General features: G+C 36.2%; 1 protein-coding gene across 6 annotated transcripts; it reads left to right on the top strand.

The window, feature by feature from the left end:
- Positions 1-656: 656 nt before the first annotated feature.
- Positions 657-9,490, top strand: LOC136227442 (protein EI24 homolog). Of its 6 annotated transcripts, none has more exons than XM_066016109.1 (13): positions 657-675; positions 790-912; positions 1,205-1,270; positions 2,496-2,646; positions 3,781-3,833; positions 4,156-4,296; positions 4,415-4,478; positions 4,669-4,754; positions 4,836-4,918; positions 5,742-5,818; positions 5,907-6,022; positions 6,713-6,813; positions 6,903-7,214. In XM_066016109.1, exons 2-12 carry the CDS (start codon positions 791-793, stop codon positions 6,777-6,779), a joined length of 1,026 nt encoding a protein of 341 aa, XP_065872181.1. In that variant the 5' UTR covers positions 657-675; position 790; the 3' UTR covers positions 6,780-6,813; positions 6,903-7,214. The 6 variants fall into 6 exon arrangements, 4 of the variants coding, with proteins under 4 accessions (XP_065872181.1, XP_065872183.1, XP_065872182.1 ...); XR_010688069.1 differs by lacking the exons at positions 657-675; positions 6,903-7,214 and adding exons at positions 8,711-8,871; positions 8,978-9,490 and having other exon boundaries at positions 710-912; XR_010688068.1 differs by lacking the exons at positions 657-675; positions 6,903-7,214 and adding exons at positions 8,711-8,894; positions 8,978-9,490 and having other exon boundaries at positions 710-912.
- The last annotated feature ends 13,954 nt before the right edge of the window (positions 9,491-23,444 follow it).

Here is a 23,444-nt window from a genome sequence, read left to right as displayed (position 1 = left end):
TACCTTTAAAGCTGAGGCCCGGAGTGGGGTGGGAGCCTTGCTTAGATCCTCCGATGGTTCTTTTATGGCGTGCCGTAGTCGCCTAATCCCTATTGTTGAAGATATCAGGGAAGCTGAAGCTTTAGCCCTTCGGGATGCAATGCTTTGGTGTATTTTTCTTAATTGTATTAATGTTTTGTTTGAGAGTGACTCATTGTCTGTGGTTAATAGTGTCAATTCGTCTGATCCAGATTTGTCAGTTTATGGGTCAATTATTCATGATTGTAAGTCTTTGTTAAGTTGCCGACACGATTATAAAGTGTCTTTCTCTCCACGCCTAGCGAACAAGGGAGCTCATGTCGTTGCACGACATGCCCTGTCCAATACTAGCGAGTTTGTGTCTTTTTCTGCCCCGGATTGGTTGCAGGAGTCTATTGTTGCTGATTTGGTTTAAGGAATGTTCATCTTTGTTTCAAAAAAAAAAGTAAAAAAAATATTTTATATGACTTATAAATTATAAATATAATAAAAATTATAAATTCAATTATCAAGAAAAATAATCGGAAACTTCTATTAGGAATTGAGAATAGAAATTCCCGCAGGGACGGGATACCTTTTTTCCCCATCCCCGCCCATAAAATCCTTATTTTTTTTTTCTTTAAAAGAAAAGTGTAAGCATAATTGGGGCCTGGAAGTGTAAGCAGCCATTAAAGCCCAACAATCTCATTATCATTGCCTTTCCCTCGCTCGCCCGATTTGCTTATTTGTTCTTTAACTCTCTCTCCTCTCTCTCTCTCTCTCTCTCTCTAGGATGGAAACAACAAAGCCGTTAATAAGAGTGTTGACAACCAACGTAAAGCAAGCATCTTTATTATGGATTGAAGGTTTTAGGGAAGCATGTTGCCTTCACAGAGTTGTCCTTCTCTGTCTCAGGTTCTCTCTCTCTCTCTTTCTTCCTTATATTTATTTTCTCAGCTTTCCACGTTTTCCTTATAAATCCGCTTTATGTTTGATTGACGACAAATACAAAGAGACCCGTCTGGAAAAATCTGTTTGCTTTTTTTGCTATTATTACTTGTGTATTCTCTCTTCTTCGGATTACATTACTTTGCTATGCGTTTGTTTGATCATATCAAATCTGGAATTTGAGTTTTGCTTAGCTTCTGCTTGATGGAAATTCATCTGGAATTAATGTTATAATTGCTGTTTTTATCGTGGGTTTCAGGTCAAGAAAGCTTTTGATTAGAACTGCGCAATGTTTCCTTTTAAATGGTTTCATCTTCTTAGGAAGGTATGCTTTCTTCCCGGCTCTACTTTAATTTTCACAATCTCATCATTAAGTTCAATTTTGCAAATTGATGGAACAATGTATAGTGATTAAGAGTACCTAGTTTGTTTCTTTAAATTATTTCTCATTCCGATGACAGAAATCAAACTTAACTTTTTTGAACTGCATTATTATTTAAATGTGATCTCTAAGTTCTTCCTGGTAAAGTTTACATTTATCATTCTTATAGTGGCTAGTTCCTTGACACTTTAACTACTCAGTTTCATTAGGAACAGTTGAAATTTAATTTTTCGTAATCATAGTTTGATTGGTTTCATGGCCTGGCTTAACACAGACTAAATTGAGCTAGATTTTTATGGATAAATAGAGGTATTTAGTATATTTTGATAGATTTATTGAGCAGAAACTCTTCAGGCATGGTAGATGCATTAATGAGGTGAATTAGAATCCTTCTTTCTTTTTCCTATCAACATATAACAAAACCACACTTGATAAGCCTGCACTGGTGATTTTACGTATTTTAGTGGGAGAGAGTCTATTATGACTGTCTGGGGAGTTTTGAGTACTACGTCAATTCCACATTAGTTTGATCTGAGATGCATAAGTAGTTATGAAGAACTCTTCTATTAACTCTTGGTTAATCATTTTAGAATTGTCCAAAGCTGTGGTAGCCTTTTTGGTTCTATACCCAGAATTATGCGTGCTAACTTGATTACCATGTCAAAGATCATCATACTGGTATAAGAGCCAGCTTAGTATAACTTGTGGACATAGCAATACTGCTACTATATCTTTCCCTTCTAGGCCACCAATAAGTAACACTGTTGATGTCATTAATATCTATGTACGTCTTATCAGAACAGAATATAACCATAACTTGGTGCAAGAAAAATATTTCTGGTTTTCTATTATTGTGTTGTACACTTCACTTACTTTGTTTATGACATTTCTGTTTGGCTTCTAGACACTATTTCTTATATCGTGCATGTAATGTAATGATATCAGTAGTGTTCACATGGACCTTAATGGCCAAATGAATTTGGTCATTCATTGTTAAATCTAGGCTTAATAAATTTAAGTCTTAGGATGTTTTGAATCTCCGCCTTAGGATTCTAATAAGCCTAAGGCTAATGGTGAATGACCAAATATTACATGATCATTAAGGTTCATGTGATCAAAACGGGTAATGATGTTATGTTAAAATGTTGTGATCTTTTCTTCCATGCAGTATATTTGTCCTACATTCAGTTGTCGTTCCAACATTACAATGGATACTACCTGGTCAGGTCTCAAATATTAGCTCTCAAGAAATATCTTCATATGGGAACATTCTAAAACTTCATTCCTTCTTGCGCTCGGGACTCATACAACTCTTTTATGTGAGTATGTGGATCATTTTCATGATCTCACTTCTGTAAATTCCACGAAGTTAACCGTCTCTTTATGTGTATGTGCTCCTTAATTTTTGTTCCAAAAGTAGAATATGTTTCATAGTTGCATCCTGAAGAACATATTTCAGTCTTTTTAGGGAGGTCTACAAACATCAAATTGAGGATCTAATATTGAGGGACAAGTACTTACAAAGTTCAACTGAAGGGGTTCAGAAAGATCTATATACCCAAATCTGTAATCCATCATGAAATTTTGAGTAAAAAGTAAATACACAAAATTTGTTAGTTGATAGTGGATGCAACTGCAATTTCTTTAGCCAAAATATATCCTTATCTGCTAGTCCATAGTACTTGCTTTGTTTTTCAAAGAGTATATTTTTCTCCTAATCATAGCATAGACACAGAGTTCCCATAAATATATTAAAAATGCCGAACCACCCTTTGACATATGTTGTTTTTGTGATTTATAGTCGCTGCATGTGTAACCTAGCTGGTCTCCGTAGTGTTTTAAGACATTATATTTTAGCCATATAGGTATCTCTCGTTCTATAAGTGGACTTGAAAACTTGTTTAGTCAATAAGGTCTTTCTTTAAGTCCCAGTTACATGACATACTGGATAATAGGTCCACAAAGTTCTGTGGTGATACGATCTTGACAAACATGAATTCACCAAGATGCTTTTGGCTCGTTAAATTGAACAGAATTCAAAGACAGAACCATGCACCAGCAGCATATAAACCCAAAAAACGGGAACTAAGGGCTGGCTGGTGAAAGCTACGTCATGTCCTGAGTGGTTCAGATGCAAGAAAAATAGGACAGTCTTGGATATCTGTAGTTTTCAGTTTTTTTTCATCAACCCTCATGTTTGCATCATTCCCAGTTCTGGAAATGCATTTGTTTATACAGCTATGCTCTTTCCTTTCTTTACGCAAGATTGAGACGCATCTCCCTAAATCTCAAATTTATTGATACAGTTAATGTGATGGTATTCTTTTTCCCTTCTGTTGCATTCAATATGCAAAAAGAATGTTCATTTGTTTTGATATTATGTTCAAAGTATTTCTGTGAGTCTTCAAGGCTTAATGTTAGCAATCTATTGATTTACTGCTCATTGCATGCAGGTATTTTGGTTCTATCCAATGTATGTATTCAGCATCGTTCTAAGTGCTATGTGGTATTGTTCTCTTTCTGTTTTACCTTTGCTATTGTCATTTTCTGTACTTCAACTCAGTTGTTTTAGCTTGGTAACTATAGCCATCTGTTGAAGATTGAGATGTATGTAGATAACCTTATATTTTATTCTAGACATTATTTCTACTTCTGATGTAAGATATTACATCTTCCTATCTCGAGAGAATATGTTTTCACTATGTGCTATTGATCATGAATTCGGAATTGCATCATCACCATTTTTGTGGTCATTTATATCTGAATAAAGGGTGCTTCTCATGGAAGTGTTGTTATTCATCTGTTCTGTTGCATTAATCTTAATCAAGGTACAATGAAATTGCTAAATTTGGTTATGATGCAATGGGAAGAAACGAACATAATATTGTGGAACCCACAAGCCAGAATGCGACACCAACAACATCATCAGACACAACACTGCCAACAGAAAAGCATGCTGGTCTAGGAGGGTATGGATTCTCTGAAATTGATTTTTCCCTGCTTTACTCACTTTTCCTTTTTAAATTTAAAACCATGCTTCGAAGTAGGTAGTACCAGTTCATTTTTGTTGTGTAATTTTTTTCCCAGTATTATGATTGGAATTGGAGAGCAGGTCTACTCTATACTGCTTTTGAGCTTCTTCTTCCTAGAGGTATGGTATACGTTTGAATACACCAGCTCATAAACAATTCAATCTAGTATTCTCTTTGTTCATGCTATCATTAGCTTCTGGAAGAGCTCTTTCTTCAAACCCAACTTTTATCAGCAGATTTACCTTTTGGCTTGCAATGAACTGGGTTCCACTTTACTTACTTTCTGGTTTGCATGATAACTATATGCAGGTATATGCTACTGGAGTGATACCATACATAGGGAAAGCAATCAATTTCATACTTCTTTCCTGGATGTATGCTTACTACTGTTTCGAGTAGGTGAAAATGTGGATCTGCTATTTGATGTCTTGCACATCACTGAATGGATAATTTCTAATTATTTCTTTCGAACTTAGGTACAAGTGGAATTTGTCTGAAGTGTCCCTTGACAGACGGCTAGACTTCTTTGAATCGAACTGGGCCTTCTTTGCTGGTTTTGGTAAAATAGTTTTTCTCTGAAGTCCATTTTTCACGTGACTTCATAATTTTATCCCACCACTATATAATAAAGGTCTTGTGCACTTGAATTCTTCATTTGGTACTTAATAATGTAAATTGAAGAATCGGGAAATCATCACTGTTGTGTTTTTGCCTCATATCTTCATTGTTGAACACAGTGCATAAAAATTGGTATAGACTTCATACGTGCATTTGGAATGCCTATGAAGCACCGACACTTCTAAGAGGTTAACATAAGTGTGTCGGACACACCAAATCTTTTGTCCCTTTTTTTAAAGCTGGGGAAAGCTGGGACACATATCCTTCAGTTAATTATGTAAAATATAGGGTTCTTTTCTAAATAACTTCACAAAAAAGGATAAACTAAACTAAACATCTAAACTAGATGGTCAAGGATCCTTGAGATTGCCAATCTATCTCTTGATCAACCAGAATTTGAGTTATTGGTGTTTGTAGATGAAGAAGAAATTGATGAAGTGCTTGAAACTGTTCTAGATTAGTTTTAGTTTTGGTAGTTTAAATAGTTTGAATTATTAAATGTTTACTTTTTCTGAACTAATGAATTATGAATGTTATTTATGGTTTATATATTTACATATCTTTTAATTATTTTTATTACAAATGTAATATATATATATATATATATATATATATATATATATATAATTTGGCGTGTCCCCGCCGTACCCATATCTCATATTTTCTAAAAATGCCATTTTCTGTACTCGTATCTGTGTTGGTGCTGCATAGTGAAACGCGTCTATGGGTAGCACGGACATTATATTTCTTTGTTGGCTTTGCAGGAAGCCCTTGTGTTCTAGCTATTTTCTTCTTCTCCTCTCTTGTAAGCTATGGTGTCATGGCCATACTTTTCCCACTGGTAAGTAATTTGTTTCCTTTTGTGGTTAATGAGCTATTTGTCATTAAATTTTCCTAATAAGCATGTGTGTTCTTATTTTCTTGGGCAGTTTGTTTTGACTGCGACCAGCACAGGCGCGGAGCAAGATATCTTCCTTCAGAGAATGAAATGGAAAGGTGTTGGATTGGGAAGGCTTCCAATATTTTATGCAGCAGATACAGTATCGTAAGTTATCTTTGTAGCAGCAACTCTTGCTGAAAATATTTGGGATCTCAGCATGCTAATGGTGTGCAGTAAACTGTAAACTATCAGAAAAGGCACTTTTGTCTGTCATACAACTTAAAGTTTTGAAATCTCTAGGGCGGCCCGGTGCACTACGCGAGGGTCCGGGGAGGGGTCCCACCACAAGGGTGTACTGGGGGCAAGCCTTCCCCTACCAATTTATTTGGCAAGAGGCCGCTCCTAAGACTCGAACCCGTGACCTCTTGGTCACACGACAACAACGTTTACCGTTGCGCCAAGGCCTGCCCTCTAATTGGTGGTCCTCTAATTTAAGCTGTTTCTACACTTGAGTGCCTCAACTCTTCACGTAAAAGTAGTTGAAATGTGCACTAATGTAGCAAACAAAGTCTAATTGGATGGAACTTGACTTCTGACCGGCTTAAATGCTGACTTAGACATGTTTGACAACCTCTCCAGCCTATTTTCGGGTCTCACTCGAGCACAGTCAGATTTCAATAATCCTAATCCACATTGAATCAATATGATGCTTGATTAAAATGACATTCAAGGAAGGCAGAGATGTCTGAACCTTGAAATTGCCAGAGAAAGCGACCTTACTGCTAGTCATATGATTGATCTCTTTCTTCATTTCTTACTTTTTCCTGTTGAGTCTAATCGCATGTTCATCTGTAGGATGCGGATATTGTCTCTCATCTCCTCAAAATCTCAACATATGATGCAAGATTACAAGGCACTCTGAGTCGATTCTCACACCATATATATATATATAAAGTGTAAGTTAGAAAACTCTTGATTTCTTGTATTCGTTTCATTCAGAATAATCGCACTAATTTGATTACAAACTTCCTTGACATTTTTACAGAAATTAAATGCTATAGTTCAATCATTTCTAAGAAATGGCTTCAAGGATTCTTTGCACCTTGAGTGCACTGTACATAGAAATCAAACATCATCCAGAGTGTAATTGTATAGATTTTTTTTTTTGGTGTTTTAGATAATTATGGATGGGAAGCATGTATAGGCGCTGTAATCATGAAAATTAAATTTATGGACAATCTTTTCCTGTCAAATTTGGGAAATCAACAAGAGCTGTCCAAAATTGTTACAGTGACCTGTAATGTATAGATGTGAGTTTGCAATGTGAAAAGAGTATTTGATTTGTGTTCTTTCTTGATGATGTGTTTTTTATTTATTATTTTTGATATAATTCAGGGTATGCTTCAATTGAATAAACTCTATTGCAATTTCATTCATTCTGCTTTTTCATTCCTCTAGTTTAAACGAGCTGATACTCTTACTACTCAAGCCCGTATAGAATGACTTTAGTGTGAAATTTGCTGGATTAAAGTATTCAAGTCTTTTAACCATTAACTTTACGCAAAAGTTAGAAAAACAAAAAAATGGTTTACTTGTAACAGTAAGGGGCTCACTGTCAAGTGAGATGTATCGTTTGATCACTAAGCTCGGTTATACTCATCCAATGATCTTCGTTGGAAGTTAAGAAATTAACTTGGGTTCCAGCTCCTGAGCATATTCATCTAGTTCTGAATAGATAGATCTCTTTCATCCATGATCTCGACATATTGTTGAAGATTTGTATCCCGACTTTGTGTCAATGGCGTTGATAATACAGTGTAAGATTCCGTCTTTTTATGGATCTGCCTAATGCTAGAACAGGATCCGGTAATGATTCGATTAGGACAATGAAAGAAAAACTTGGTCGGTTTCCAGGTGAGGGATACTCTGATGCTCAAGTCAGGCCTGGGGTCATCGTTGATTTCATGGAAGAGGTCTCTAGTGGTGGATCTTCTGATTTGTCAAAAGCTCTTGACAGCGCCCAAGAGATCCTTTTAGATTATAGATACCCTATGTATGTTCTTGTCGCCTTAAAATGACATGAGGTCTTGGTGGACAGATCCCTCAATAAGAAATGCAGTGTCTATAGCCACATCCCAGGATTGGATTCATCTAACCCACGTTTTCCCTTGCTAAGCCAATGCATCATCAGTCTTCCTTGTAAAGACAAGAGGGCGGACTGGGCTCCCGAGGGATACTTCACGTTGTATAGCCAAAAAAAAAATTGGTGGCTTTTTGTATCCACTGCCCAACCCAGTGTCCTCCGTGCTTAGGCACTTCGATATTTGTCCGACACAGCTCCATCCCAATGTTTGGAGGGAACTCACTGCCCTCCACTGGCTCTGTTGCAACATAAGCCTCCTTTCACCATATGGCTATTTCATTCCTTTGCTCCTCCAATCAGGAAGGGTACTGAAGAATTTTCTGAATCTCTACAAGAAAGAGGATTTTTCGTCTCTTCGAGTACCTGACTGCACCCTTGAGGAGTTGGGCAACTAGTTTTGTCTTCATCCAGAAGGATAAGTGAACAAATTTCCCTACCTAGTGAGGTCCGAGACAGATATTTAGCAACATGCTGAAGGAACATTTAAACGCCTTGGAATGCAGTTCCTTAAGGGAGTTATTGCTACTTTTCGTCTCCTGTTGTTGATTGGATTTTGCAAACCTTTGGTGGAATGGGATTCATAGAAGTGAGGATCCCATTTTTATACCGAAGTTGAACATGAATCATGTATCTCCTTTCTTTCCTTCTATATATATCTTATTTTCGTCCTCCTTTCACATGAGTTTAAATCATGGAAGCTCCCTTTGCAGATATGTTGTTAGAGGTAATGACAGGTGCTCCCACACTAGTTCCTATCACCAATGTAACCCTTGAATCCATAGTTGATATGGCAGAACCCGCGTCGCATCCCCTCAATTCGGATTCCATTTTTTCTCCCCAAAGAGACTTGCCAAATCTAGAACCAAGACTTGTAAGGATAAAGGAAAGAGGAAGGTCTGAGAGGCATCTTTTTCTTTCATTTCATTTATACTGGATAGGCTTTTAGTTGCCTCCTAACTTTTGTGCATTTATTGCAGGATTTCGGGGCCTGGAGATATCCAATATAGGATATGGTAGGATCTCTATGGTTCAGATATCAATCTAAAGGACCCTTGGGTCATTTCTGTTATGTTGTGGTTGGCTACCAAGACTCTGCCAGGAAAACTTGATTCTGCTAAATATATGCTCACTATGGTGGATGTTTACACAGATCACGTGGATTTTTTTTTTGTCAGTACAAAAGATGAAGTCCCATTGTTAATACAATAATATTTTCAATTGGTTATAACAAAATTCATTGTTGTGATTTACAAAGTTTGAACAGACAATGGAAACAGGATTCCAGCAGTTTGGTATAATACACACCAGAAGTCCTGCATTCATACACCTAGGAAGAATGGAGAAAACATCAATTTTTGGCTGAGACACCTAGGGAGGGCTATGCTTTTTCAATCTATATTACATGCTACTTATTTAATTAATATACTTCCTATTAGAGTTGTAAACTGGCAAAGTCTCTATTTCAAACTCAATCACAAGGATCTTAAGCATTGGGTGCTTGTGTTATGGTATATAGCAGACAAGTTCTTGGCGAGTAAATGAACTTGTCCAGTGCACATATAAAGCCAATATTCTTCAAGTTAGGATTGTTTTCTATAACACTCCTAAAGTGAGGGATAGACGTTGAGATATTAGTGCGCTGATTAGGCAATTAGCTTATTAGCACATTTTGGTTTAGTTACAGTAATTATATGAATGTTGTTGTCGACTCATCTACACTCTTTTCTCTATTTTATGTTTGTAACGGTGATTTTCACCTGGTCAGTCACTGACCAAGTGAATTTGGTCAGTCACCGTTAGATCTACAATGGATGAATCTAAGCCTTACGATGCTTTTAATCTCCATCACTGACCAAGTGAAAATTACTGTGTTTGTAATTGCTACAAATTGCAGATATCTTTTTTCGATTCAAATAAGAGATTTATTCTCATCTTTTTTTTTTCTGTCTTTTAAACTCTTTAGTAATTTAGTTGAGAGTAATTGAAAAAAAGAACACGCAAAAAAAAAAAATCATTTTAGAAAAAATGGTTTCCAACAATATTAAAAAAATAGACAGATTCTATCTTTTGAAGATATTCCAAGGATCTTGAAGAAAGATTAAAAAATGAGAAATGAGCATATCAAATGAAATAAGATACAAAGAATTTTATTCTTCAAGATAGATTGCTACAATACTTAATCTCCTTTATATCAAGGACCTATGTAACTAACTAACTTGGTACACACAACAAACTTAACTAATATTCTCTCTTTTTATTTTTTTTTATTTTTTTCGAAAAAAATAATAATTGTTCGTATCATATAAGCAATTAAAATTTTCTAATTTAAAAGTACATCAAGTGTGAAAATAAGACGGTCCATAGTCTATTAGAATATTAATTAGTGTATTGTTGGTGGATGGAGGAAGTAATTAAGTAAAAGAGCTTTGAAAGAATTTGATGGGTCTGGAAGGTTTCACACATTTAAGTTGAATTTGTGGTGCAATACAAGATTTTCAAAAACAAAAATTAGATTGTCTAGTTGATTATGACATTGCTTGCTTTTTAGTAGATCTTATCATGTTCATAGGTCCTACTTCATTAATATTAATTGTCTCTTTCATTCTTTTTCTAAATTACTTCTATTCTTTGCCATTACAAATGCTTCTTCCACCCTCTGCATCTTATATAAATATAAAATATTAATAAACCAATAATTCAACAATTCTAAATATTATTGGTCTTAAGAAAATAAAAATTCAATTCGCTTTTTTTAGAGATCATTCAACTCTAAAAAAAACTCACTGATAAAGGAGACTAGGCAATGAGTAAAATGATATTTCCGCACTAGTGTAAGTTTATAAATAGGTACTATTTATGCTTTCACTTTCTTTACTCTCATTACGGACTTTTGGTATCAGAGTTAGGTTCATCCTAGCATAAGTCAACAAGCAGCTAAGGAAGTCAACTTGAAAGTTGGACTGGACTCAATGTTTGGTACAATGAGTGTGAAACCTATTCCACGATCTCTAGATCTTCAGTCCGAACAACTCGAAACATTTTCCAAAAACATGAACATGCAACTTTCTGAGGATATTAGTCGAAAGAAATCCATTCCTCAATTCGAGGACCCAAAAAATGCAGTAGATCTCATAATAGGGGGAGAGAAAAAAATCTCAAACAATGACCAACAAGACCTCGAGTTATCGAGAACTCGATATAACTCCAAACTTCACGACAGATTCTAATGTGATGCTACTCACTACATTGCAAAAAATGCAAGAGACTCAAGCCGAGATGACATAGATCCAATTATAATTACAATAAGAGAATCAATAATTATGGGCTTATCTAATAAAAGACAAGACATCCTTCCCTAAATACGAGAAAGGAGGGGGGGGGGGGATAGGCTGAAAAGCCATGATGAGAGTGGCAGTGATAATTCTTTGCCTGAGAAACAAAGCACTCGACAGAAGAAAGAAAAACAAGTCTTAGATGATGTTAGCCCCAAGGGAAACACTTAGAAAACTTCAACATGAGAATCGTGAGAAGTATTATTTTAATGTTTTCTACATAAAAAAAGTGCTTGATGGAATGGTGGGCTATCATATACCATCTCATACTCTCCATTCACAATGCATTATTGACACTCTTTTATCACCTCATTTGGAAACTCTCCGTCTCCCTCCTTATTTTGGTGTAGAAGATTCAAATGAGCACTACATGACATTCATGAGCATGATGAACTTGTACACTCAAGAGGATGCTATACAACGTAAGTTTTTCCCCACCACCCTATTAGGAGTGGCACATGGGTGGTACAAGGAGATGGCGATAATATTTGTAGATTCATTTCGATATTTGAAGGATATATACACGACTTAATTCGTGGGAGCATTGGAAGCTCAGAGAATAAGTACTGACCTTCACAATGTTTGACAACGGTTTACAAAACTTCTTCTAGATTAACTCACGAGGTTTCATCAAATGGCCTCTTTCATTAAATCTTTAAATGTAGAGGTTTCCCTAGATGCCCTAGAAAAAGGTACAACTTATGAACCTTTGAAACAAAAGTGTTACATAGACATGCCTCATACTTTTGAGGAGTTGATGGCTATGAGCCAGAGTTTCGTCCCCTATAACGATATAAAATGCCATAGCTCGAGCCATAAAAGACGGAATCTATCCAAGAGGAAAAGGAAGACAAGTCAATGGTAAGAGGGAATCTCATGAACAAATAAATGATGCCCATAGCTCGAGCCATAGGAGACAGAATAACCAGCATCCATTTGGGCGGGAGGAACAAAAACTCGATAAGAGAAAGTAGTATATTTTAGCCAATAATGCTCATTATACAGAAGTTCGTGCCCTCACTATTTGCAATATTAGGCATCAGATGAAAAAAGATCAAAGGAAAGAAGGATAAACTCGAGATGTAGAGCATCTCCTTAGTTAGGCGAAATGCGACAAGTAACGATTTAAATTTATTTTCGGTTATGTCATGCTTAAATGCAGAGCTAACATAATGTATTTATTGTTCAGTAGAACGGACATTGTACTTGACAGAATGGGCCGAAGTTCAGATGAGCCGACATGTACAAAAAGCAGTTACTTGTTCGTTTCGTGGAATCGACAATCACACATTTGAGATTCGCGATCAAAACAAGGGTGGAATTGTTGATTTAGAGTCAAGAACATGCACATGTAAAAAATGGCAACTATCTGGGTGCCCATGTAGACACGTGTGTAGAGTTGCATTGGAGTTCAGGTTAACGAGTGCATATCAGTGGGTTGATAAATATTACAAAAATGATACACTGAAATTGGCTTATGCGGAGTCTATATATCCAGTTGGACACCAGTCCGAATGGAAGATGTGTGAGAACCCTATGAAGGTACTCCCCCTATAATTGGAAATCAATCAGCTGGACGACCGAGAAGTCAAAATAGAAGACCATCCCAAGGTGAAGATGTAATTCCCAGAAGATGTAGTCAGTGCGGAATTATTGGACATAATCGTTTGAATTGTCATCGCCCTGTACCGAATACATCACGGCCGCCTAGTGATATACCAAGTTCTTCGATCTCTAGGGCATCCCAATGTTTACATTAAATGTAATATTGAACTCATTTTCAATTAGTTTCACCCAATTTAAATTAGTTTCAACACAAATTTCATTTAGTTTCAATTAATTTCACTCAATTTCAAATATATTATATGGGTGTTTATGAATCGCAATTTGTCAAATGCGTTTCGCGTTTACACAATTGTGATCGCATTTAGACAAAATGCGATTCAGAACCATAAATTCGTTTCACATTTTGAACAATTGCGATCGCAGTTTGAACACATGCGATTCAGAACCATAAATGCATTTCGCATTTTGAACAATTGCGATCACATTTTATACAATTTCAACACAAATTTCATGCACTTTCAACCTATTTCATACAATATTCACACAAAATGCATACATACACCAGTCTAATAGTCTAATAAAGTACTATGAAATAACTCTACAGTTATACGATTCCTAAAATAAACACTGTCAGTTCCACTAAAATCAAACTCACGACCCTCGGACAAATACTGTGCAAAAGTACACGTAAAAGCACCACAATCATTAGATTGACACTCCTGCTGTGGCACTCTAGCTACCCTGCTCCATCGAATCATTGGTACGTTGGTTGGAGTTGGTCCGTAATATCCGGCTTGTTGCATGATCCTAGGAATGGCAATGAGAAGTGGCTCCAAAAATTTGGCCATTTTCTCCTTATTACAGTATGTATGTAGGCTGTCGAATATACAGAGATGCCCCTCTGCCAAATTAAGCTCACCACATATCCAATGTTGATTGTCGATGCTAAATGGCATAACTACCCTTCGAATTTCCTTCAAAGGTTTCAAATAAGCATCTTTCACGGCCCCATTAACAATATCAACATATAATTGCTCATATTTGTACCCGGGTCAAGGTACAAAGATTTGGACACCAACTTTTACCGTAACCATCCCGTCACAAATGCATCAACCACAGTCCAATCCGAACAAACATTAACCATATCATGTTGACGATGCTTCATTAACCAAAAAAATGCATTGATGTGCTGATACATCCAAACAAACAATAAAAATAATAAACATAACGATATCAATAACGATAACAATATCAATAACATACATCTCCCTTAACCCAATTAGGTCTAGTGTCTAACAAGGTGAACCAGTCAACATCCGGATTTAACATAATGCCAGGAACAACTCTCAAACTATCACGTGCACCAATTTCCATTTCGTGTATTCCTCTTGCAAGTTCGGATCGATTAAATTGCCCGGGCCTAAAATAGTACGGACTTTCTCCATTTGCTTGATCTTTTTTGCCTTTATAGTATCGTAAGCAGTATACGGGGACTGCAGCAAAGGTCGTCGTTTCTTTATACGTCTCTTTTCTTCAGTGATAGCTACATCAAGACTATCTGTAAGAAGCAATGGTTGCTCAACACATTGTCCATGTTCGTCTTCCCACTGTCAATTAGATAGAATTCAAAAAACAATAAAGTAAGTACCTCAGCATCCTCCCATCCCAAACCTTCCAAGATACGAACCTTGTCCTCTAAGGTCCGTACATCTTTGACCAAATCCGTGAGTTTGTTATCTAAATCCGAAACCTTTGTATCCATTGATTCAAATTGACCCCTACACCACTCTTGGTGTTCGACGAACAAAGTATGGATCTCAAATATGACATCGTATCTTGGAAAGATATGCCATCCCACGATGTCATATCTGAGATCCGTACTTTGTTCGTTGAACACCAAGAGTGGTGTAGGGGTCAATTTGAATCAATGGATAAAAAGGTTTCAAGTTTAGATAACAAGCTCACAGATTTGGTCAAGTTCGACGAACAAAGTACAGATCTCAGATATGACATCGTGGGATGGCATATCTTTCTCATCAACTCCATCACCCTCTTGATACCTTTCACCCTCTTCTTCATTATCGTCCTGATATGTATCACCCGCTCCATCCTCCTTACCCTTACAAGCAAATGCGATCCAATTAAGCAAATGCGATAATCACATTTGAGTAAAATGCGATCTAGAGAACTAAATGCGAAACGCATTTTCTCCTTTTGGATCGCATTTGCGGTAGGGTTTTAGCTCAAATACGATCACATTTTACGAAATGTGATTCAAATTCATAAAATACGATCGCATTTTACGAAATGCGATGGGGATTCATAAAATGCGATCGCATTTTACAAAATACAATGCGTATTCAAAATTTGCGAGCATAGTCCGCTGTAGTTCTCAGACCATTTTGGAACGAACAGACCCCTACTAAGCATGGTTCACATGCATACAGTCAAAATTACTCCAGAAAATCACTAATGTATATATAAACATTATTACATAACCCCACAATATATATATAAAAACTCAAAATTAGTCAAGTAAATCACATACCTTCTTCTTCTGTTTCTCGTCCACCTTATCTACATTCTTCTTTCCTGTACTAGCCATTTCGCCGGTGTTGAAAATGCGATCGCAAATTCGTTTTTACCGATCGCAAAACGATGTTACCGTTCGAGGGAGGAAGTGAATGGGCAAGGATGGGTAGTTATAGAGGTGTTATGGGTATTGTAGAAGGTGAATAGTCTAATTAGATAGCATGTGATGAAATGGGCCTAAATATGTAAATAGGTTTTACCATTAGTCTAATTTTATAATTTTTCTTGAACTTTATTGATGTGATATGTTAACTTTAATAACATGATATATTGATTCATTGACATTGACCTTGTTGATGTGTTATAATTCAATGAATAATTTGATTTTTTTTACGTGTTAGCTTGATAATGTGGAAGATTTTATGACATGATAATGATGTTAGTAAAAAAAAAAGTATATTAACTGTATAAATTACATAATTTAAATATTTTTTTAATATTAATTTCTTAAATGGTCTCTTAATCTTTCTAATTTAACTTTATGTTCTTATAAAATTTAATTAATTAGCATTTTTAATTTTCTCGTGTATTCAACTCTTCCTGTACTCTACCCATATTAAAAATCTAAATAGTAGTTCCTCAAAAAAAAAAAAAAATCTAAATAGCTTTTTATAAAAAAATATAAAAAATTATCAATTATCATTAAATGATTTTACAACTTATTGAAAAAAACAATAACAAAAAATATATTATTAAAAACTAATAAGAAAAATTACAGTATATCCCAATATAATGTTTTATACTATCAATGATAAAAGGTAAATGCTATGTTTACTTTGTTTTTGACAAAGTGTATATATCTGTGAAATGTAAAATCTTCTATTAATATATATAGATATGGATATTATGTTTTTCCAAAAAATAAATCCATTAAACCACGTTGAAGTTTTATATTTTTATCTAATTTTTAATAAATTCAATATATAATAGGCTTAATATATACCCAGCCCTCTAAACTTGCAACTTTTTTTCACCTGGCCCCCTCAATTTAGGGGACAACCTCTCAACCCCCTCAACTCTCCAAAAACATCACATACAACCTCTTACACCTCTATATTCGGTCAAAATATTGACACGTGTAGAAAACACGCTTGACTATTGACCACACCAAATGTCACGTGTCATTTTTTTATTAAAATTTTCCATTCTGGTATAAGAATTCTGATCGAAATTCATCTCTGGTAGTTGCTCGCCGAGCAGGTCTCAATGGAAAAATTTAATAAAAAAATGACACGTGGCATTGGTGTGGTCAACAGTCAAGTGCGTTTTCTACACGGGTCAATATTTTGACCGAAAATAGGGGTGTAAGGGGCTGTATGTGATGTTTTTGGAGAGTTGAGGGAGTTGAGAGGTTGTCCCCTAAGTTGAGGGGACCAGGTGAAAAAAAGTTACAAATTTAGAGGGTTAGGTACCTATTAATATAAATCCATAAAATCAAATGGAAGTTTTATACTTTTTCCGTAGTGATAACGAATTTTCTTATAGTGAACTAATATGTTCATGTCAACCTTAAAAGTTAACTCTTAATAATTGACCATACATTTCAACCTGAAGCTCCAGATGATATCCTACAGGCAGTGGACTTGTTCCTCTCAGAGGAACATATTCGCAACTTATCACGACCCTTTGAGGCTAAGGAGGTAGTGGAATCTCTCAAACAAATGGACGGATCGAAAGCACCGGGACCAGATGGCATGTCAGGAATGTTCTACACAGCTTTCTGGGACGTTGTTGGAGAAGAAACGGTCAAACTTGTGCTCAATATTCTCAACGGTATGCACCTCCCCCCTGGCATGAATCATACCCTCATAACACTAATTCCAAAAAAAAGAATCCCAACAATCTGAAGGACCTTCGACCGATAAGCCTATGCAATGTGATTTATAAACTAGTCACCAAGACACTTGCTAATCGACTTAAGGTCTCTTTGGGATCCATCATTCACCAATCACAAAGCGCTTTTGTCCCAGGTCGCCTTATCACCGACAACGCTCTAATTGCTTTTGATTTATTCCACTCTATGAAACACAGAATTAAGGGGAAGAAAGGAGCATGTGCCCTAAAGCTAGACATGAGCAAAGCATATGACAGGGTAGAATGGTCTTTCCTCAAAGGTATGATGACTGTTATGCGCTTTCCAACACAATGGATTAATATGGTTCAGAACTGTTTATCTTCAGTATCCTTCTCTTTCCTTATAAATGGGGCTCAGAAAGGTTACGTTAAACCAACAAGGGGTCTTCGTCAGGGAGATCCTCTATCGCCCTATTTGTTTCTAATTTGTGCAGAAGGGCTTTCAGCATTGATAAGGAGAGCTGAAGTTAACCGGTCTATCCACGGTATCAGAATTAGCAAGAGCAGTCTGTCCATCTCCCACTTGTTCTTCGCAGATGACTCGATAATCTTTTGTCGTGCATCAGTTACCGAGTGTGTGAAGCTTAAGAGTATCCTACAACAGTATGAGAAGGCATCTGGTCAGCGGATCAACTTTGACAAAACTGAGATGTCATTCAGCTCCGAGGTAAATGCTGATAAAAGACGTGCACTAACTGAGTGCCTTGGAGTCAAGGAAGTCCACCAGTTCTCAACATACCTGGGCATCCCTGCAATTGTAGGAAAATCAAAAAAATCCATTTTTGGCTTTCTTAAGGATAGAATCTGCAAGCGAGTAGGTGGATGGAAAGAGAAGTGGCTCTCAAGAGGTGGCAAAGAAGTTCTTATCAAATCTATAGCTCAAGCAATTCCACAATACATTATGAGTTGTTTCCTTCTGCCGAAATCATTCTGTGCCGAGATCCAACAAATTTTGGCTAAATTTTGGTGGAATAACACTACAAAAGAGCGAAAAATCCATTGGGTCCGATGGGACAAACTATGTCTTCCCAAACAGGATGGAGGACTAGGCTTTCGGAACCTATATGCTTTCAACCAAGCACTCCTAGCAAAACAACTATGGCGTATTATCCGCAATCCGGAGTCTCTATGTAGCCAAGTTTTCAAACACAAATACTTTCCCCAAAACGAGGTGATGTCTGCAAAAGTTGGTTATGTCCCTAGCTTCGTCTGGCGAAGTCTAATGCAGATACGACATATTATTGTGGAAGGCAGCTGTTGGAGGGTTGGTAATGGTCAATCAATTGATATGTTCACTCAGAAATGGATCCCGAATGTTCCATGCAACAGACCTCTTCAAGTCCTTCATGACCCCCCTTCTAATTGGGTATCCAGCCTCATCGATTATGATACATTCACATGGAAGACAGATCTAATCCATTACTGTTTTGCTAGAGACACTGCCTCAGCTATACTACGACTCCCTCTAAGTAAACGAAGAATGGCTGACTCGGTCTTTTGGAATCACTCAAAATGGGGGGACTACACAGTGAAAACAGGTTATAGACTCTCTTCAACCTTATGCTCCGATTGGGGAGGACGAGCATCGACATCCGATAGCTCAAAATCAATCTGGAATTACTTGTGGCAGCTCCAGTTACCACCAAAAATTCTTCATACAATCTGGTCCATGCTAAATAACACCCTCCCATGTGCAGAAGCATTAAGCAATAAGAACATTCCAGTGCACCCTGAGTGTCAACTGTGTGGACAAAAGCTCGAATCACTACTCCATCTCTTTAGGGACTGCCACATATCTAAGTATTATTGGAAGAGCTCCAATCTCTGTTTCAATCCACACAAAGTCGCCGGCTCCTCAACTTTGGAATGGTTTTCCAATATATCCCTTCAGACAACCAAGATGGAGATGGCTGAGGTATGCAAAGTACTATGGATCTTGTGGTATGAACGTAATCGAACAACTCACGGGGATAAAAGGTTAGGGGTGGTAAAAGCTATGAACTGCATCTCAAACATTAATTTTGGGTTGGAGAAACATCAGAATAGCCAGGAACTAATCTTAGGCGCCGCTCACACTTCACCGACTCAAAAAGTTCAATGGAAGCCCCCCCCACCGGGTGTCCTCAAACTCAACTGTGATGCAGCTTTTGACCCAATAAATAATCAAAGTGCATTCGGGTTTGTTATTCGGGACAATAGGGGCTCAGTTCTCCTTGCAGGCGGTGGGTCACTTGGCCCCTCCCTATGTGCTCTCCACGCCGAACTCCGAGCGATATTTAATGGGATCTCCGCCATTCGAAGAGCCAGTCTGAATTGTATAACAGTGGCATCAGACTCTCTTGAAGCTGTAAATCTTCTCAAAGGACAGATCGAGTGCATTAACTGGCTAGGGAGTACTCTAGACGACATTCAGGTGATCTCCAAGGGATTGAATATAGTGAGCATACTTCATGAAAATAGACTGGCAAACATGCCCGCCCATCTTCTTGCATTACAAGCCAAACAATGTATTCACAAAGATCTTCAATATGAAGACTTTCCACAATCTTACTTTTCTGCTGTTGTATCTGATGTATCCAATTTGGTTATCTAATGAAATTTGCTTAATTATCAAAAAAAAAAGGAATACTTCTAATACAAGTAATATTCACTCCCCTCAAGATGTACAGGTCGTGTACGAACTATAAGCTTGTCTCGTAAGAATTAAAAGTGAGTCCACCCTAAAGGCTTGGTAAAAACATCAAGAATTTGATCTTCAGTGAAAATGTAACGAACCACAAGTGCCTTGAAACACACTCGATCTCGAACAAATTAGAAATCATTTTCCAAATACTTATTAGAGTTATGAAAAACATGATTAGCTGAGAGATAAACCACACTAAGATTATCACACCATAAAATAAGTGGCTCAGTCAAAGGAAAGCTTATTTCTTTCACAACATTTGAATCCAGCTAAACTTAGAAGTGGCAGTGACAATGGAACAATATTCAGCCTTAATAGAAGAGATGACTATGGCAATAACGATTCCGTAAAACAAAAATAAAGCCACTTGTAGACTACCGACCATCCTTGCAACCACCCCAATCTGCATAAAAAAATAGTGCAACCCATGTACATGACCTCTAGAAAAATGCATTTCACCGCACTCTAGGGAATGTTAGTGGGAGCATGCATAAACTAACACACTTTATTTATTGCAAAGGAAATATATGGACGTGTAGATGTGGGATACGACAAACTACTCATAATGTGCATATACAATGAAGGATCGGAAACATGATCCCATCGGCCAACTGAAATTTTTTCGCGGGGTTATAGTCGGGCTTGACACAGGCTGAGAGTCCGCCATTTTAGCCTTGGATAAAATAGAGGCATAATATTTCGTTTGATGGGGAAAGAGAGCATCCTTGTACCAATCCACCTCAACATCCAGAAAATAATGAACCTACCCTAGGTTCCTAATCGCAAAATTGCCTTCCTAGAATGACATAAGTTGCCGAATGAGAGAAGAAGAGTTCCCGATAAACAACAAATCATCCACATATATAAGACAGTAGAGCCGCACAAATCCTTTAAGGTAGTAGTACAAATAATTGTTTATTTTAGCCTCGCACAAACCAAAAAAGACCAGTTTTTCAGTGAGCTTCTCATGCCACATGCGAGACAACTGTTTAAGGCCATATAATGATTTACGGAGCTTGCAAACACTGTATGGATGAGTGGGGTCCATAAACCTCCGAGGTTGAACCATATACTTATTCTCATGTAAATCACCATGCACAAATGCATAGGAAAACATCAAGCTACAAGACCGACCAACCAAGAGAAACTGTTGGTGCAAGGATAAGGCTAATGGTCGTGGCTTTTAGCAGTCGTTGATCTTATCAACTGGAGTAACATATTATCCGATATTGAGGAATAGACCAAAGCGAGGATTTGAAAACCCTTGTGTTCCCAAGCATTTAACTCAACACGATAGGGGAACAATGTCATTGATGTGATTTTGAAGATGGGAGCCACGCAACACTAAATCAACTTGAGTTCGCCATATCAAGGATTTTGTGGAATTCAAATTGTTTGAGAGACAACATGAGATAGTTCGAGTGTGTGGAGCTTGGAATGAGTTGTTGTGTAACCCAAAGGTATTTGGGCTAAAAACATGGTGGATGATGAATTGTTAGACACATACAAAGAAGACATTGAAGCATAGGATATGAACTATTCGAACACGAAGAATAAGACATCGATAATTGAGAAGGGAAAAAAAGGCTTTTAAATCCTAAGGTAGCTCTGATACCATATAAGATTGGAAAAATTACCTCGATATATTGTTATCAACAAACATTATACATATATATAGGCCGAACTATTAGGTAGAGATATAAGGCAATATTACTGCCTAATCCGTGAAAGATAAAGACTTCCTACAATATATACATCTACTATTAGACAACTTATATTCTTTGTTAATGTATTATTATTCGAATTTGAGATCTCAAACTTAAACGATTTAAACTTTTTTTACTAATAAAATCAACTCAAAAAGTTGAGTATTTATACTTGGTAATCTACCAAAAATCAGTTTTTAACTTTCAAAGATTAAAATGCGTAAGATAAGGAAATATATAGAATTATATGGGGCAAAGTACAGAAATAGAAAAGTTGAACAGAAAAGTGAAAATTGAACTTTTATATTTTTACCCTTCTTCTCTTTAAAATTACAACCAGAAGACTCTCAAATTAAGAAAAGTGAGAAAAGTCAGTAGGTTTAAAAAAGAAAAGAAAAGAAAAGTGAGAGAGTGAATAGCAGCTTTTTTCATTGTAGAGTTTGAAGTTTGAATTGAAAATGCAGCTTTATTTATTTAATTAGTAAGTTAATTTGAAGCTTTTTATTTTAGCAAGTGAGTGAAAAGGTTAAATAGGGAAAGTAAATTGGAACAGAAAGAAATGAAGCACTTGAAATCATTGAAAGGGTAAATAAATAAATGGGAATTGGCAGTAAATGTCACCAATTCAGACAGACCACTAATTACAAGAAATATCCATGTGGGATTCTGCAAATTTCCTGACTGTCCTTCCATACCATCATTTTGCAATTTCATCTTTACACTAAAACTACTTCATCTTTACAATAAAACAATAATAATTTCTTCAAAATAATAATAATTGTTTAAAAAATAATTATTAGTACTTTTTTCAGTTAGGTCGGAAACAAATTTTTTAATTATTGCTCAATTTCTTTCCTACTAACAATTTTCATTTTTGTTTCTTAATTCATAAATAATTTGGGATTTTTTACAACGTTTATTCTCGCAATATATCTTTTTTTTTTTAAGAAAATGAATCAATTAATCATCACACTTATTTTTATTATATCTATTTTTTTTAAGAATTTATTATCTATAAAAAAATCAACTTCTTACTTTTGAGACTCAATTAACTTAATTTTTAAATTAAAATTTATGAAAAATATAAAAAATTTATAGCTAAAAATAAAAAAAGTGTGAAAATATTATAATTTTTAGTCAACATACTAAAACGATAAAGTTTCAGTGTGTTGGAAGCTTACAAAAATTTACCCAGCCCTGACAGACTGGACTTCGAAAAATTACTCTCAATAGTCGGATTAAAATTAGCCCTCCAACTGTCAATTTCTGGCTCCACTACTGTCTAAAACATAAAAAAACCATGTGTCCAAAAAAACATAAAAAATCTAATTATTTAACTACCAAATTCAAAACAAATATCATGTTAGAGAAAAAAAAAACATTTCTAGAATTTTTTTCCTACAAAATTTTATTTGTTACCAACAAAACATATTGAAGGTTGTGAATTTAAATTCGTTGATTGATAACTTGTTACTTCATTTGGCTTACGTATGCATGTCAGACGGGACCGGAATCCGATAAACCAGCTCTGATACCTAAGTCAGATTCTGATTAGGATCAAATGGAAGAGTATGAACTAATTATGAGATAATAGTTAACATACCAAACCGTGTGTTTAAACCTGTCTATTTATAGTGTTCGATTAGATTTTAAGATTGTCATCTCTTTAGGAATTCTTATGGAGCTATGAGTCCTAATCCCTAAAGGAGTT

The sequence above is a fragment of the Euphorbia lathyris genome, chromosome 4, assembly GCF_963576675.1.
Source record: "Euphorbia lathyris chromosome 4, ddEupLath1.1, whole genome shotgun sequence".
NCBI lineage: Eukaryota > Viridiplantae > Streptophyta > Magnoliopsida > Malpighiales > Euphorbiaceae > Euphorbia > Euphorbia lathyris.
This window is presented reverse-complemented; position numbering and strand designations above follow the sequence as displayed.

Coding starts and splice junctions, on each gene's coding strand:
- LOC136227442 (XM_066016110.1), top strand. CDS start 791: ATGGAAACAACAAAGCCGTTAATAAGAGTGTTGACAACCAACGTAAAG. Junction 913..1,204: donor GTTGTCCTTCTCTGTCTCAG/GTTCTCTCTCTC, acceptor CGTGGGTTTCAG/GTCAAGAAAGCTTTTGATTA. Junction 4,755..4,835: donor TATGCTTACTACTGTTTCGA/GTAGGTGAAAAT, acceptor TTTCGAACTTAG/GTACAAGTGGAATTTGTCTG.